Raw genomic sequence first — 13940 nt, 5'->3', positions numbered from 1 at the left:
ACAGTTCCAAGGGGACCTTTGCAGCCACAGAGACGAGACAGACTCTTGCCTTTTTCTTCTTATAACAGTCTGGGCTACATCACCTTTGTTTCCCCAGCCCCACTGACCTTCTGCAATTCTGCCTAGTCACCTTGGAGTCCCCAGTCTCATGGGTCTTTCTACACACCCCACTACAGCACACTGATAAGAAATAGATTTAAACACATAAATCAGTTGTCACCCCCTCCCCTGGGCCCGTTGGCATGCATGGTTGTTTTCCTGGTTTGATTGTGCTCTTTGCTTGCAGCATGTGTGTCATGTCATCACCAGTTTTCTCACAGTAGGACCCGTGATGGCAGCGACTGTTGTTTAATTAGTCTCTCTACAAACTGCCTCCAGTTGCAAAGGCAATTGTTCAAAGGAATATGCAGTAGAGTGTGACGCACGCAGAGCTACCTTGATTTTGGACTTGAAATAGATCTTCAAAGAAAACTTTCTGTATAAAGAATCTGTGTGCAAAACGGCCCATGAAGTGCTAATTTCAATGCAGTTGAATGAACTGTGGACAGAATTCTTCATTGCCATGTTTATAGATTCATCATTTACCTCTGCAATTTGGGAATAAAACAGTGTGAATTTCAGAATGATAGCACTGTGCACACATTTTTTGCAGGAGAAATTCCAGCTACAGCTGGAAAAACGTTCTTTATGAAACAGGTGTCTGCCTTTCCCCTGCCTTAAACTCATTAAAAAACAATAACATACCTAAAACAGTCTAAAAGGTGAGAGTGGTATCTGCGACTTTACTTTTCACCAATTGCCTAGAAATGCCTTCATCTAAAAGGTAAGTGGGCATGGGTCAGCTCTGCTCTTGCACTAGAAATCTTCAGAGAACTGTTTCATACCAGGGATCCCACGGATGAAGGTACTTGCTTTTCAAATTGGCATGGCTCCACTGCCCCATTGTCATCTGCGGGACTTTTATCCTGAGTCTCAAATAAATACAAATCTAGTGTTAACTTCTGTCTATTGTGTTAGAAAGCTCAATTACGTCTTTCAGGTTTTTCAATATTGTAAATTTTAACCCAGTTATCAAAATACCAACGTGTGTTGTATTCTGACAACCTCAATTACCTGTGATGTTTCAGTGGGTCACAGAGCTAGGTTGTGCCTTCTACAGTGACTTTCATGGGAATAGAACATACTGAATGTCTCAAAGCAGTTCCTGTGAAGACACATCTTCAACTAAAGACCCTGGCTCAGAAGGAGGAGTTGACATATTCAGAGGCCTCTGCTGCTACTGGCATCTTATTTGGAAAAGTGATTTTTTTTTTTTAAAGGGTAATATTCAGTCACCTCCAGTTTTTGCTAACAGATTTTTAACTCTTTACCGTCCTACAGGGGCAGTTGGCATGTAAACATTAGCGTTCAGTTTGCATCCTAAGCGTACTTTCAAAGTCAGTCTCCTCCTTGTCCTCGCCTACTGTGCTTCCGGTCACAATACAGAGCAGTTGCAAAGTACACAAGTTAGACTCCTTTCCAGTTAAGCTAAACCAGAAGATGTGATCACCAAATGCACTCCATCAGCTGAAGGAATATCAAACAACTGAACCAGGCTAGGACAGCAGCAGGGACAGCCACTGAATCTCCTATAGCATAGACATGGTGGCCTCAGTATCATTTCACCGTATAAATAGTCTCCTGTTGCACTTCAGACAGGTCCTCCAAGGCTCCCTTACGAACTCTGGTGGGAAAGGCAGTGAGTAGCGTGTGTTGAAGGAAAGGGGTAAAGGCAGTGCATGGCATGTGTTGAGGGAAAGGGGTGTATTACATCCTTGGTGCTAAAGTCTGCAGGAAGGCCTGCCGGGTCTGCTGTAACTGAAACAGTCAAGCTGCGGCGTCTGCGTGCTTGAGGACTGCAGCGGCCCCACGCCAGAGGCAAGTGGCTTGAGTCTGGGTGCCACGTCTGCACCAGCACTAAATGTGTTTAAACTGCTGATGTGCTCTCTGAGGTCTGATCAGGGCTGTACCTCGAGCGTGCGGCAGCTCCCATCTGGTCTCCAGACCCAGGCGCAGAGGGGATGGTGCATGGCCCAGGCTTGCTTCAGGAGAGGACCGCTGCATGCAGCTGAAACCAAGAATCTTTTCTGAACATTAATTTTGACCACAAGTCTATCAAAACTGTCAAATCCCCACAACACATTTGAGTTTGTGAGTGCACATCCACTTGGCAAGAGCACAGGAGTTAATTGATTGGAGGCGAAGCTAAGCAAACAGGCGCTGGGATTTTACCGGATCTGAGCGATGCATTAATCCCTGGGCAGACTATTCATTTCCTTCTTGCTACAACCATATGGGTTTCCCATGCTGAATGGTAGCGTTATGCTGTGGTGTATAAAATCCTTACTGTATAATAGGAGCATGGGGATTCCTGAAACTATAGTTCACATTTCTTGCGGTTTAAAGAATGAGGGAAAGTCAATGTCTGATAAACTTAGGGTTTAAAGTTATTTTCCCGGGCTCACTTTCTGCCATTTTTCTCTCTCCAGTTTCTTCAGCCTCCATGTACTCCATCACGCTCAGTACTTTATCATCTGGCCATTTTATTCACTGTGGTGATGTTTTGGCTCCCTGATAAAACAGCTCGTATTTTTTGTAGCGGATTTTGTCCACTACCAGCTGGTAGCCAGGGTTACAACCTTTTTACTTTCAGAAACAGCTGCCTAGTGGTCGCTTTTGCCTTAGAGAATTTTAGAAAGTGGCAAATGATTTAGAGTGTTAACATTTTTGGTTGTTTGCTGCTGGGCTGTTGCTGCAGAAGTTAAAAATGTCAGTCATTTCCGTATGTCAGCTCACTAAAACTTTTTAAATCCTCTATTTTCAAAAGAGCAATCTGCTTCCAAAAATTGTGACACATTAAACCTGGTGCCTAAAAGTACAAAGTTTTAATATAAAATAAAAGAAAAAAATCTATATGCACTATAATTCTTGCTCAGTCCGTATTTTAAGCTCCCATATTGTGTTTTATGACATTTAACTTTGAGCACCGATAGGTAGACATTAGGTGGTTCTCACAGATTTGAATTCCACAGTAGGGTGGTTAGAACAATTGTATGCTGTGATGATAAGTCTCCTCTGTGACGAGGAACAATTATTAGTTTTTCAGGATTTATATGTGGAGAGGATTACCAGCTGCCTTTATGTTCCTGCAAAATACCTCTATCTTGGAGAGCAATCGACAGGGAGGTTTTTGTGTAATTCAAAGTGATCTCTGCTTTTGCTTGCTTTGATCAGCCAAGCCCTCTTCTATGGCTCTTGCAGTATTAAAATCATACCAAACTGTGCTCTGGGATGCACTAGGGTTAACTGCTGCAGCTGGAGACAGACAGCATTGTGTGTATCCTACATTGAGGACACAGAATAATTTTGGGCAGTGTCATTTTTGTATTAATTGAACTCCTTTCTGCGTCAGTGGATTCATTGAGTTATTGGGGTTTGCCTGCAGCAGAACTTCTTGCTATTGTTTAGCAAACGTTGCTTTGGTAGCCACTCATGCAGATGACAGAAAGGTGGTTAAATATGTCAGTATAGATGTATAGTGTTCAGCCTGAAATTTTATGCAAAGTTCCTACTTAAATTGCTTAGTGAATATCTATTTTATGCCGATAGCAACCCTTTGGAGCAATGCAGGCTTTTTTCTCCATTAAAGAATCTGAACCCTTTATTTATACACTTACTTTACTTTTTTTCTTTTACTGTAGACCTGATTCTGTAACCTTAAGTAATGTCATCAGGACTCAGCAGAATTGCTCCCATGAGTGAGGAAGGACCTTTATGAAAAAGGGGTTGCAGGCTCAGGATTTCTGCAGCGAAGATTGTTATATGCTCTTTTTCTGTCTCTCTGATGCTCTTTGAACATCTGACATATATGTCATTGAGTGAAGGACAAACACAGCACATATGGATCCATGGGTCTTTTTAAAAATTTTTGGACAAGTTAATATAATGGTACAGCTTGCCATAAATTGCTCCTGTGTTACCTCCTAGAGGGGGCTGCATATAGGCAATGGATGAGAGAATTCCTGTATAAAAGAACTAAGTATTCACAGTTTCTGTGATGTCCAGAAAATTATTTTATCTGCAGCTGCGAGAAGTTGCTAGGGAACAGTGCTAACTCATTTTCACTGATCGGTCTTCATTAGCACTGTTGAGGTAATCTTCTCTCTTGTTGCTCCATGATATTGCTGTTTTGTTTTGCATTATGATGTGATTTGAAAATACCTCAGAACTGTTCTGCCTGTGAAGTTTGAAATAAACTTTCAAATAGAGAACCTTTTTTAGATCACCTCTGAGCATCTAACCCCTCACCAAGGCTGCCATGAGTTTCAAGGTGTCACCATGAAGAACTGAAAGGGCAGATTCAGTGTCAAGCACTGGGGCTGGAGGAGGTGAGCTTGCACTGGGAGAGCATTAGGCTCACAAAGCACTTGTGCAGTTGAGTCTCTCCAGGAGAGGGCAGGAACATTTTTTTGAGATACTTTTGAGATAAACGTGCTATCTGCATTTATGATGATATTGTGATTGCTAATACATTTTAACCACAGCCTTAAAGCATTTGCTTTAAGGTGTGCACTGTTTTTCACTGAACATCAGACAACTAGTAGTCACACTGAAGGGAGTTTGGGTGGTGGCTGTTGATTTGCATGATAATTCTGCTTGATAAGTCAAAAGTCTTGTAGTTTGCATTGCTAGCAGCATCCTTCCATTCACATCTTGTAAAAAGGTGATTAGCCAGGTCAGAGCTCTGGAGCAGTATCTGCATCCCTCAACAATTGTGTCTTACTGTGTGACTTCAAAACAAAAAGTTCCTCCATCAGACACTGCTTTGCATATAAAGACAAAGAAGTAGCATTACCAAGCCCGTTGCTTCTTGGTGTATGTATATTAAATATATAGCTCTATTTCTGTAACTGTTTGTTTTGGAAGACTTGTACTGCATGGTTCACCAGCCTTGTTGTCTTTCTTCAGTGTGCTCCTAATGTTCTCAGCCAATTTAAGTGAATCCAGAAGAATTTCTCCACTTGTTGCTTGCCCAATCAGCATAAAAATCTATGTACACGTACTTAAACACACACATATAAATGTCCCTATATTACTTAAAAAAACATTTCATTGTTCTATGCTCTGTTTTACTCCACCTGCAATGAGTAACTGGGTAGCCCTTCATTACACTCATCCTGTGATTTAGGTGGTTCCTCACAACCAGCTTCACTCACATGCATGTTGTGGTATGATAGCTGTTTCCTACCATTTTCTTCACCTGTGAAACGGGGCAAATGGCACTGTCTTTTCACTGCGGAGTCCCCAGTACTGTGCTTTGTTTTTCCTATCCTTTCTTAAATCTAGGTCTAATTTAAAAAATTTTTGGTTGCACAGGCTGTGCTGTTAGCAGCTTTGCTGATGTTTGGCCAGAAAAGGAAGGGATGCAGTGCATTGTTTTCTTTTTACAAGCAGTTTAGAAAGACATATTTCAGACCCTGCATTAAATTTTTGGAAATAGTCCACAGGTCTCCCAACCACTTTAAATCAGCAGGCAGCACTATTTATCTTTGTCTTTCATTTCTGTAAACAAACACCTTCCTTCACACCCTTGAATACATAAATATTTCGGGATTTTTAGTATTATTGCTCATTATTGCCCAATTATCCATTTCTGCAGGAAAAAGTGCCAGAGAGCTGGAAGAGGTGTAAGAAGAGCAAGTCAGTATTATGTTACAACACTGCATTTGCTGAGTAGTTTGGGGTAAAAAGAAATAATGAATTACCTCTTTACCTTGACCTCAAACTATCAACCTTAAGACAGTCTCTCCTCTTAAACATCTCTCTGCTTGTTTCATAATTCATATTGAGATATGGCCATGGGCAGGAGTACCAGCTTGTCCCTTAACATGATAATATCTCCTTAGAACATCGCTAGCAGTAACATTGTCGGTTGTAACAGTGGTGTCTTATCTATCGTATTACTGAGATTTTGCCTGCTAGTAGCGTACATTTCTGTAGTGCCACTTCAGGTTACAATGCTGCTACCCTTGCTGGTTTTCTCACTGCTTTGCCACTCACTTATTTGACATCACGTACAGTCCACAAGATGGAATTAGCAGAAGGGTGCACCAGCCAGACATGAAGTTTATGATAACCCTGTTTCTGACTTTTCCTTCATGTTGGGAGTCCCAAGATGACTGCTGCTGTGGTCCCTGGGGAGGTGCAATGCTATTCTTGCTGCTCACATAACTCCTAAGGTTTGCTTCCTCAGCTTTAATTCAGGATCTTTCTAAAACCAAAAAGATCAAGTTCTGGAAGCCACACGAAGGGTTTTGGTTTCCACTGAGGATCGGGTCCTCTCATGGCTTGTTAGTAAGTGAATAGAGGTCAGACCTACAAACTCTGTATTTGTTTCTGTTTTAAATTGATTTGTATGCATTCTTTCCTTTTGATTCTCCAGAGACTTCTGCATTTTACATCTTGCAAAACACATTTTTAATAAGGACTTTCTTTTTGAAAGCCACAGGAATAAAATCTAAATCTGTGTAATACGTGCATGTATATGCAGCTGTGTGCATGCACATAAACTGTAAGTGCAATAGGCAATTTTGTCAAGTTCAAGAGATATATCCTACAAAGAGATCTATTTTATTTAACTCCTGATATGCACAATTCAACTTTTGAAGCCTAAATAGGTCTTGTGCCCTTTCACAATTAAATTTTGTTATAAATCCACCTGGGTTGTATTTTTGTAATATCTCCATTTGAATGAGGGTGTTTTAGTGTCTGGGTGGAATGTTTTTTCTTTCTGAAATGTTAATTAGATGGAGAATACGTTATGCTTTGGAAAAGCTGCATTGCAAACCCATAGATAAACAGATTGATTTAATTTTAATCTGCTTTCATGGTGATGCATAGTGATAACTGGTTTCTGTCTCACAGGGCTGAAAACCACAGACCTTAATAAGAGTTTGTGGGTATATTATACAGCTTTAAATAGCTTATGTTGTGCTAGATCGCTCTCCATAAATTATTCTAACTCCATCAGTATCCCAGGGACTCCCGATTCTCTTCTGCTGTGGATTTTCAATCAGTGAAACTATTAGTATAATCTGAAGAAACTTCGAGGCATCTTCTCTGAAAACAACTGACAACACTGGTTTGTACATGAAATATTCAATGGGGAAAACAAAACAAAAAAAGCCTGACAGAAGCCAACTCTGTACATCAAATCCTACTTTTTGTAAGCCATGCCAAAATTGATAATGTAATTAAAAGCCAGAGATTCAGACGGCTAGTAGAAAGTGTCTTGCTACGTGACCTAATTTTTGTGATACAACATTCCTGTTGCCCTGAGAAAGCTGCGATTTTTTTACTCTGTTCTAAATCACATTGTTTAAATAGGCCCCTCTCAAACACAGTTCCTTCCATTGAAAGAGTTTCAACTATGAAGGCTTGCTTCTGACAGGGAAAACTGTTTTTTAATGGTCTTTATTTCTCCAGGGGTTTGTGATGGATACAAATCCAGAAAGCTTTTGTACGCTTGGTTTTCATCCACTCACTGCAAATAAGCCTTAAGTCTAACAAAAACAGGCTGAGTTCTGTCTGTTTTCTCAATGACAGACACATTTTATTTTTGACTGATGTTCAAAGAGATGAATCTCTTTCAGGCTCAAATTCTGTCCTACATTAGGTTCAGCCATAAAAAGCAATGAAACTGCAGAGGGAGGCAAAAGAAGAGTATGGCCTTAAAGTGTTTAAATTTAGCATCACCCTAATGTTGCACATACGAATAGAAGCGGAGATGCTGGGAACACAAATTCCAACTCTTGGAAGCTAGCATCGGTACAAGTACAGATGTACAAACTGGTTGTCTCCAGCACCAGCAGATGTGATTTGTTATTGGATAAGAGGTGATGTCATCGGAAGGAGCCTGCATGAAGAGCAACCTGTGGCATAGCCATCAGCAAAATTGGGCTCTGGGTGGTGACGTACATTGGGTATTTACAGGTTAGGACCGTGAATACTTTCAGGGTTTCTTGTGGGAAGTATTTTGCTCCTGTCTTAGATCAGTGCATTAGACCTTCCAGTGAGTGGAAATGCACCCAATTTCTTTGTCTTATGACGAAGAGCTGTAGTCGGGTCCATTTCCACTCACATTTTGCTTGTCTTTGATTTCAAATGGGCTGGTGGGGGAAAAGCTTCTCCCACACCTATTACTGTTGTCACGGTCCAAAGGTGGTAAATAGTAGTAAAGTGAAGACTGCCACGCTGTACAGCTAAACACTCTTTTGGTCTCTCTCTGTTGCTGGGTTAAGGTTGGGCTCTGGGTGGGAAAAAGGACTAAAGATAAACAGAAATAGAAACCCCCTCAAGTTATTTCTGAAGTGCTTTGGGGAGATACGGTGACAAGACACATTCAGAGCCCACTGCAATGTCTCTTTAGGTGCCTAGAAGCTCTCAAAAATGTACCCCTCTGCAGACAATTTGCCTGCCACCTTCCAGTTGCCACTGGGAATGAGATGATAGCCAGTGGTAGCACCTGTGTTAACAGCCTCTCTTTTCTTTTTATTCCTTTGATGTTAAAAGTAGCTCACTTTCTTGGAAGGAGCAGGAGAGGTTCCCACAGATCTTTTCCCTGAGTGCTCACAGTAATAGAAAACTAGATTCAATGTCACAGGTCTAAAACACCTTTATTTAGAGCTGTTGAGGGGTTAGATTCCCTGTTTATTTGCACTTTGTTTTGGAATGGAGGGATGTGTGGTATTTGCTGCATGAGGGACGTTGTCAGGAGTAAAACGTGGGGGGGAGTCCTGCCTGTGGCAGGGTATCTGCAGCTTCTGCAGGCTCCTTGTCTTTGATGTCTTGCATGTCTCGAGGGTGAACGTGCATGTGTGCTTCCTCGCTGTCTCTCTCCCCCTTCCCTGTGATGCTTCAAACCAGACACTTAGTTGACGTTGTACCATGGCACTTAGCAACACACATGCTGTAATGCTGTTATTTTTCACCAGCCAGCTGTTCCACTTTATACAACACTTAAGTAACAATTTCACAGCCGTTACCAGCCTGCAGTAATGACATGGGCTGAAAGCTCAGCGCGAACTGGTTGTAAACTACGAAAACTGAGAAAGGCTAAACCAGACACTTTGATAAATGAGAAAGGACATTGCCTGCATTTTAATTGGTCAAGTTGAAGCCTCTTCTATCACTAGAGGAAATGTAGTGTTTAGTGGGTCATGAGATAGAATTGGGAATCACTGTCTTTATGCACTTAGGAAATATTTTCTTGATTTCAGGTGTGATGTATCGATTCTGGGCATTTCTTTTATGGGTTTGTTGTTTTTTTTTTTTCTTTCTCCTTTACCTTGAGTTGTACCCTGTCAGCATTGACGGGTTTTCAGGGATTGAGGACTCCCAGGGGCTTTGTTTGCCCATGATTGATTTGGTGCAAGGGGTGAGCTACTTATGAGGCTCAGTAACCAATGTTCTGCGCTGTAAGCAGTGATCCAGAGGTAACACTGGAGAGCCTGGAGAAACACCAACGGAAGTGTTTAGTTGGATAGGTTCCTTGTTTGAAAAAAAAAAAACACAAACGACCCACAACAAACCAAACAAAATGAACCAAAACCAACCATGACTGAAATGTTTAATAATTCTTTTTTTCTCCTTTCCAAAGTAGAAGCTCCCCAAAGTGAAGTGATGGGCACAAAATAATCAACCAACTTTACTTTCTGCTGCCCAGCCACAGTGCTTTAAACAGAAGTACAATCTGTTGTGCTTAGACTACTGTTAACTGTGAGTAACTATATGAAAAAGTTTTGTCAGACACCTTTTTGCATATTGCAGTTGAGAAATCTTAGAAGGCTGAACTGTGGCTGAACCAAGAGGCTGTCTCGTGAGCACTCTCAAGAGCAGCTGAAGCGTTGAAGACCCAGCTTGCCCTGTCACAGCCAGGCAATTCAATGAAGCTGATTTGCAAGAAAGTAATTGAGCCCTGACAGCAGTCATAGTGTTTTCACCTCAGGTATCTTCAGTTTTATCTGTTGACAAATAACATAGCTTCAGTTATTATTAACCCTGTTTCATCCAGGTCATTCTTTGGTAATTGCAAAGTGCTACTGCCATTGTAAATTGGGTGAATAAAATTCTGCAGCTCCCCAACAGCAGCAAACATGGCATCGAGACACACTAGAGGAAAAAGCGTTTCCTGGGATAGTGAAATTGAAGCTTTTGTGCTAATTATGAAAGTATATTTAACTGTCTCTTCAAAAAGAATTATTAGCTTCTAATTCTGTTGAAAACAACAATCTTGTGTTATTGTTTTCAGTAAAATTAGGGGTTTGGGGCTTTTAATAAATGACTAAATTAGACCTTATGAAAAACTCTTCTAAGAAATCCTGATCCATAGACTGCAATTACCCCAAGGAGCGTACACATTTGTTTTGAAAAATTAGAAATCGGTGCAGGATGGTAGTTTGTCATTTAATGAAGTGTTTGTCAAAGATAAACAAACTGAGCTTGTCTTACTGGTTTTGTGTCCATTTTTCTGGTTTACCTCATCACTCTGTCGTTTAAAGGAATCCAGATAGAAAAATAAGAGGATGCTATCAGTTATTTGTCTCTGTATCCTTATTTTAATCTGGTTTGTAATGCTTTTTAAAATATAAATGAGGAATTTCCTCGATTTTTGGTGTGTGGCTGTGTACTTAGCAGAACTGAGACCCTGCACGGCTTTTTCGATTGCAGTAAAGCTACTGCATATGTGCCAGCAGAGCGAGGTAGAATATGCAATACTCTAAGGCTGCTTTTTTCTTGATTCCCTACCAGTTTTGTTAATAAAACATATAAAACCATAGCTGTTGTATAGTCAATATAATCTGTTATGTTTTTTTAAGTAGCAATTGTAACACAGTAATTGCTCTTAACCGCCGGTCATGGAAAATGGTTGCTCTTATGTAAGGTTACCGACTGTTTGGGTTTCCAGGACATGTATTCCGTGCTGTGTCCGTCCCAGTCCTCCCCGCCCCGCTCCCCCCCCCGCAATGTTGTCCAGGAGTATTCAAAGGCTTAGTATCTTTGTCCGGCACTTGCAAATATCTCTCGGCTTGCGTCCCAGGGAGGCTCCATGACACGTAGAAATCTTAGATATACTCCTTGGCGTGTGCGCGCTGGGGCAGCAGTCGGTTACCGATCAGCTGTACTGCCTGCTGCGCCGGCGGTTTACCACACCTCCACGGCAAACCCGAGGGGGAACCCTACAGCACGAGCTCAAGGCTTGTGTGGCTTTGTGACATGGAACCAGCCACGCCACAGGCTGTGAGTGATTCAGTCACTCTCATGTGCTAGAGTGCGTAAGCACAGTGGCTTGGCTCCATCGGGACAGTTGCCTTTTCAGATACATAAGCTCAGCTGGGTGGCCAAAATCCCACACCAGCACCTTCTCGCCAGCTGTGCTTAATGACTGGAGAGACAGCAAGCGCATCAGAGAGCTAGAAGGGTGGGTATGAGTTTCTTAATCATTGCCAGCTTAACTTGGAAAGATCTGAGCTGCCCTCCTTTCCCTGTGACATGGGAATAATTTTTCTATCATTTAGTGGACACCCGGCAGTTTTCCTTTCTTGAAGTGGAACAGGAAGACAGGAGCAGATGCTGGTCACTAGGAATAGCTCAAGACAGACGCTGAAAAACGTTTCCTCCAGGTTGTCTGGTCTTTTCCTCTCTCCGTCTCTCTAAGATGCCAGGAATTCAGTTTAATTTCCACTCTTCCTCGACCGTTGATCTCTTGTCCTGAGGGATGTTTGTGATCTAGGAGCAGTAACTGTGCCTGCTTAAAATACATTTTGTGAAATTAGCATAGAAGAACATGAGCACAAATCGTCAGCCTTCGTGTATTAATTCTTCCAGGTGTGCTAAGGAAATTACAGCCACTGCTATTGAGTTAGTGGTAGAAGAAATGATATATAACCCTTTTTGGTCTGAGACGGTTGAAGAAATCCTTTGGCTTTTTATTCTGAAAACATCTGTGTGGATGTTGTCCTTCAGATTTCACAAGTAATTTCACGCAGAGGCAGAGATGATAGTGCTTGTTTTACTGACATTAGCATCTCTGCATGGCAGCAGCTGTTTATACAAAAAAATCACATACCTTTTTGGGTTTTTTTGCCCAGAATTGAGAACTTGCCATAACACTGAATTGATTTTGTGTATGAGATTTTAAGCAAATATAATTAAACTGTCATTTCCTGACAGCTCATATATGAGGCTGTTTGACCACAATGGACTTTTTGTTTTTGTAAACACATTCAGAAACCAGAAGTTAACAATACCAGAAACTCCTAATTCAGTGAATTGGCCAACGTTTACTCCAGCTGTGGGGTAATTCAATAGTGCCTTAAGGTACATATTTAGATATTTAGTTAAAGAAAGGGAGAGAAAGAATTGGGGATTACACCACCTGCTAAGAGGAAGCAAAACAGATATTAAAAAAAAAATATATATAGTTCATCTTCTCCACTGGTTATTCAGAACCAGAAATATGATGCTAACACGTGAGAACCAGAAAGTACTTTTCAGGAGGAGCCAGTCCAGTTGTCATGACTGTAACATTTTGTCATACAGCTTTTCCTATTGTTCAACCTGATATGTGGAAACAGACTTCCCAAGAAACCACTCATTTTTGGAAAATAAGAATTATTTCTAAGTATTTTTAGGATCCAAGCTGATAGAACAGTTAAACCCAACAGTATTAAAAGAAAATGAAGAAATGTTGTGGTCTCAGAAAGACAATGAAAATTGGAGCAAAGATATGAAATGTTACCTTTGAGTAATCCGGGGTGGGTGGGGTGGGAGAAGAAAAAGTAGATTTTGCTTGTAATATATTTTGCTTGTAAGACCTAGCGAAGGTTCTCAGCTCCTCACTCCAGATATAAGCCCCAGCAACAACCTGACTTCTTTTTGCGATGAAAATTCTACTTGCCAATACGATAACTTTTGGTCAAAAGACAGCCTTAGCACACTTGGTGGTGTCCACAGTGTGGATAATGGAAGAGCAGGAGTGAGGAGCGTGCTCCAGAACATATCTACTCTGCAATTTAGCTATGACTAAAGCTGTAATTACCATTAGTTCAATAAGATTTCTATCTTGTTATAATTTCTTCAAAATATGGAATTCTTAATTAATTCTCTCATCTCTTTTCCTTGTAATACTGTCAAACTCTAATGAGCGGTAGCATTTTCTGTGGGGCAGTAATGAGAAAATAATGAAGAAATGAGTAACAGATCAAGCTGACATTTTGTATCTAATTGGTAAAATATCCTCTTGTTCCTCTTAGGGCAAATGTGAAGAAAGGTGTGAACATTTTCAGTGTGAGAGCTAGCAGCCCCTACTTGTGGGACATCAGAGAGAGCATGGATTATACTGGGAAATACGCACCAGCTGTTATTGTTTGCCAGAGGAAATCTGCTGCCTCTGAAAACAGGTAGGTCATTTCCAGCAGTCTATCTTTTAATAACTGATGGTTGTTTTTCCTTTTCGAAGCATTTTGCTATGATTTTAAGAAGTTTTATTATAGTACATGATAAAAATGCTTTTGGAAATGCTGTGGCTGTCTTTGTTTTGTGGTGCATGGCTAATTCTACCACATGCACTTTGAGCAAAATGTAACTGAATCCTAATACTCAAAGGAAGTTAAAACTAGCAGGAAATATTGTTTTCAGATAGTATTTAGAGGAACGTGTTTCATATCTTAGAATTCAGTTGTGACTAGTTTAATCTCTTCAAATTATTTGCTGCCACGCATTCCAGCAGGGGGTAATTGGAGGGCTGTTTGTGGTGGGGTTTTTTGGTTTGTGGTTTTGGGGTTTTTTATGTTGCTTTGGGGTTTCTTGTTTGGTCTGCTCCCGCCTCCCCACTCCCCCCC

General features: G+C 41.0%; 1 protein-coding gene across 1 annotated transcript in view; it reads left to right on the top strand.

The window, feature by feature from the left end:
* The window catches only part of LOC104619889 (transmembrane protein 132D-like), a gene marked incomplete at both ends in the record, with an annotated part of 101702 nt that overhangs the window by 31909 nt on the left and 55853 nt on the right, over positions 1-13940 (top strand). The window contains one exon of the mRNA XM_010285929.1: positions 13353-13499. Coding sequence (XP_010284231.1) covers positions 13353-13499 — 147 coding nt within the window. The remainder of the gene's footprint in view (positions 1-13352; positions 13500-13940) is intronic.

This window comes from Phaethon lepturus, unplaced genomic scaffold (assembly GCF_000687285.1).
Source record: "Phaethon lepturus isolate BGI_N335 unplaced genomic scaffold, ASM68728v1 scaffold17044, whole genome shotgun sequence".
NCBI classification, from domain to species: domain Eukaryota; kingdom Metazoa; phylum Chordata; class Aves; order Phaethontiformes; family Phaethontidae; genus Phaethon; species Phaethon lepturus.
The sequence above is the reverse complement of the archived record's forward strand: the minus strand, read 5'-3'. Positions and strand labels throughout refer to the sequence as shown.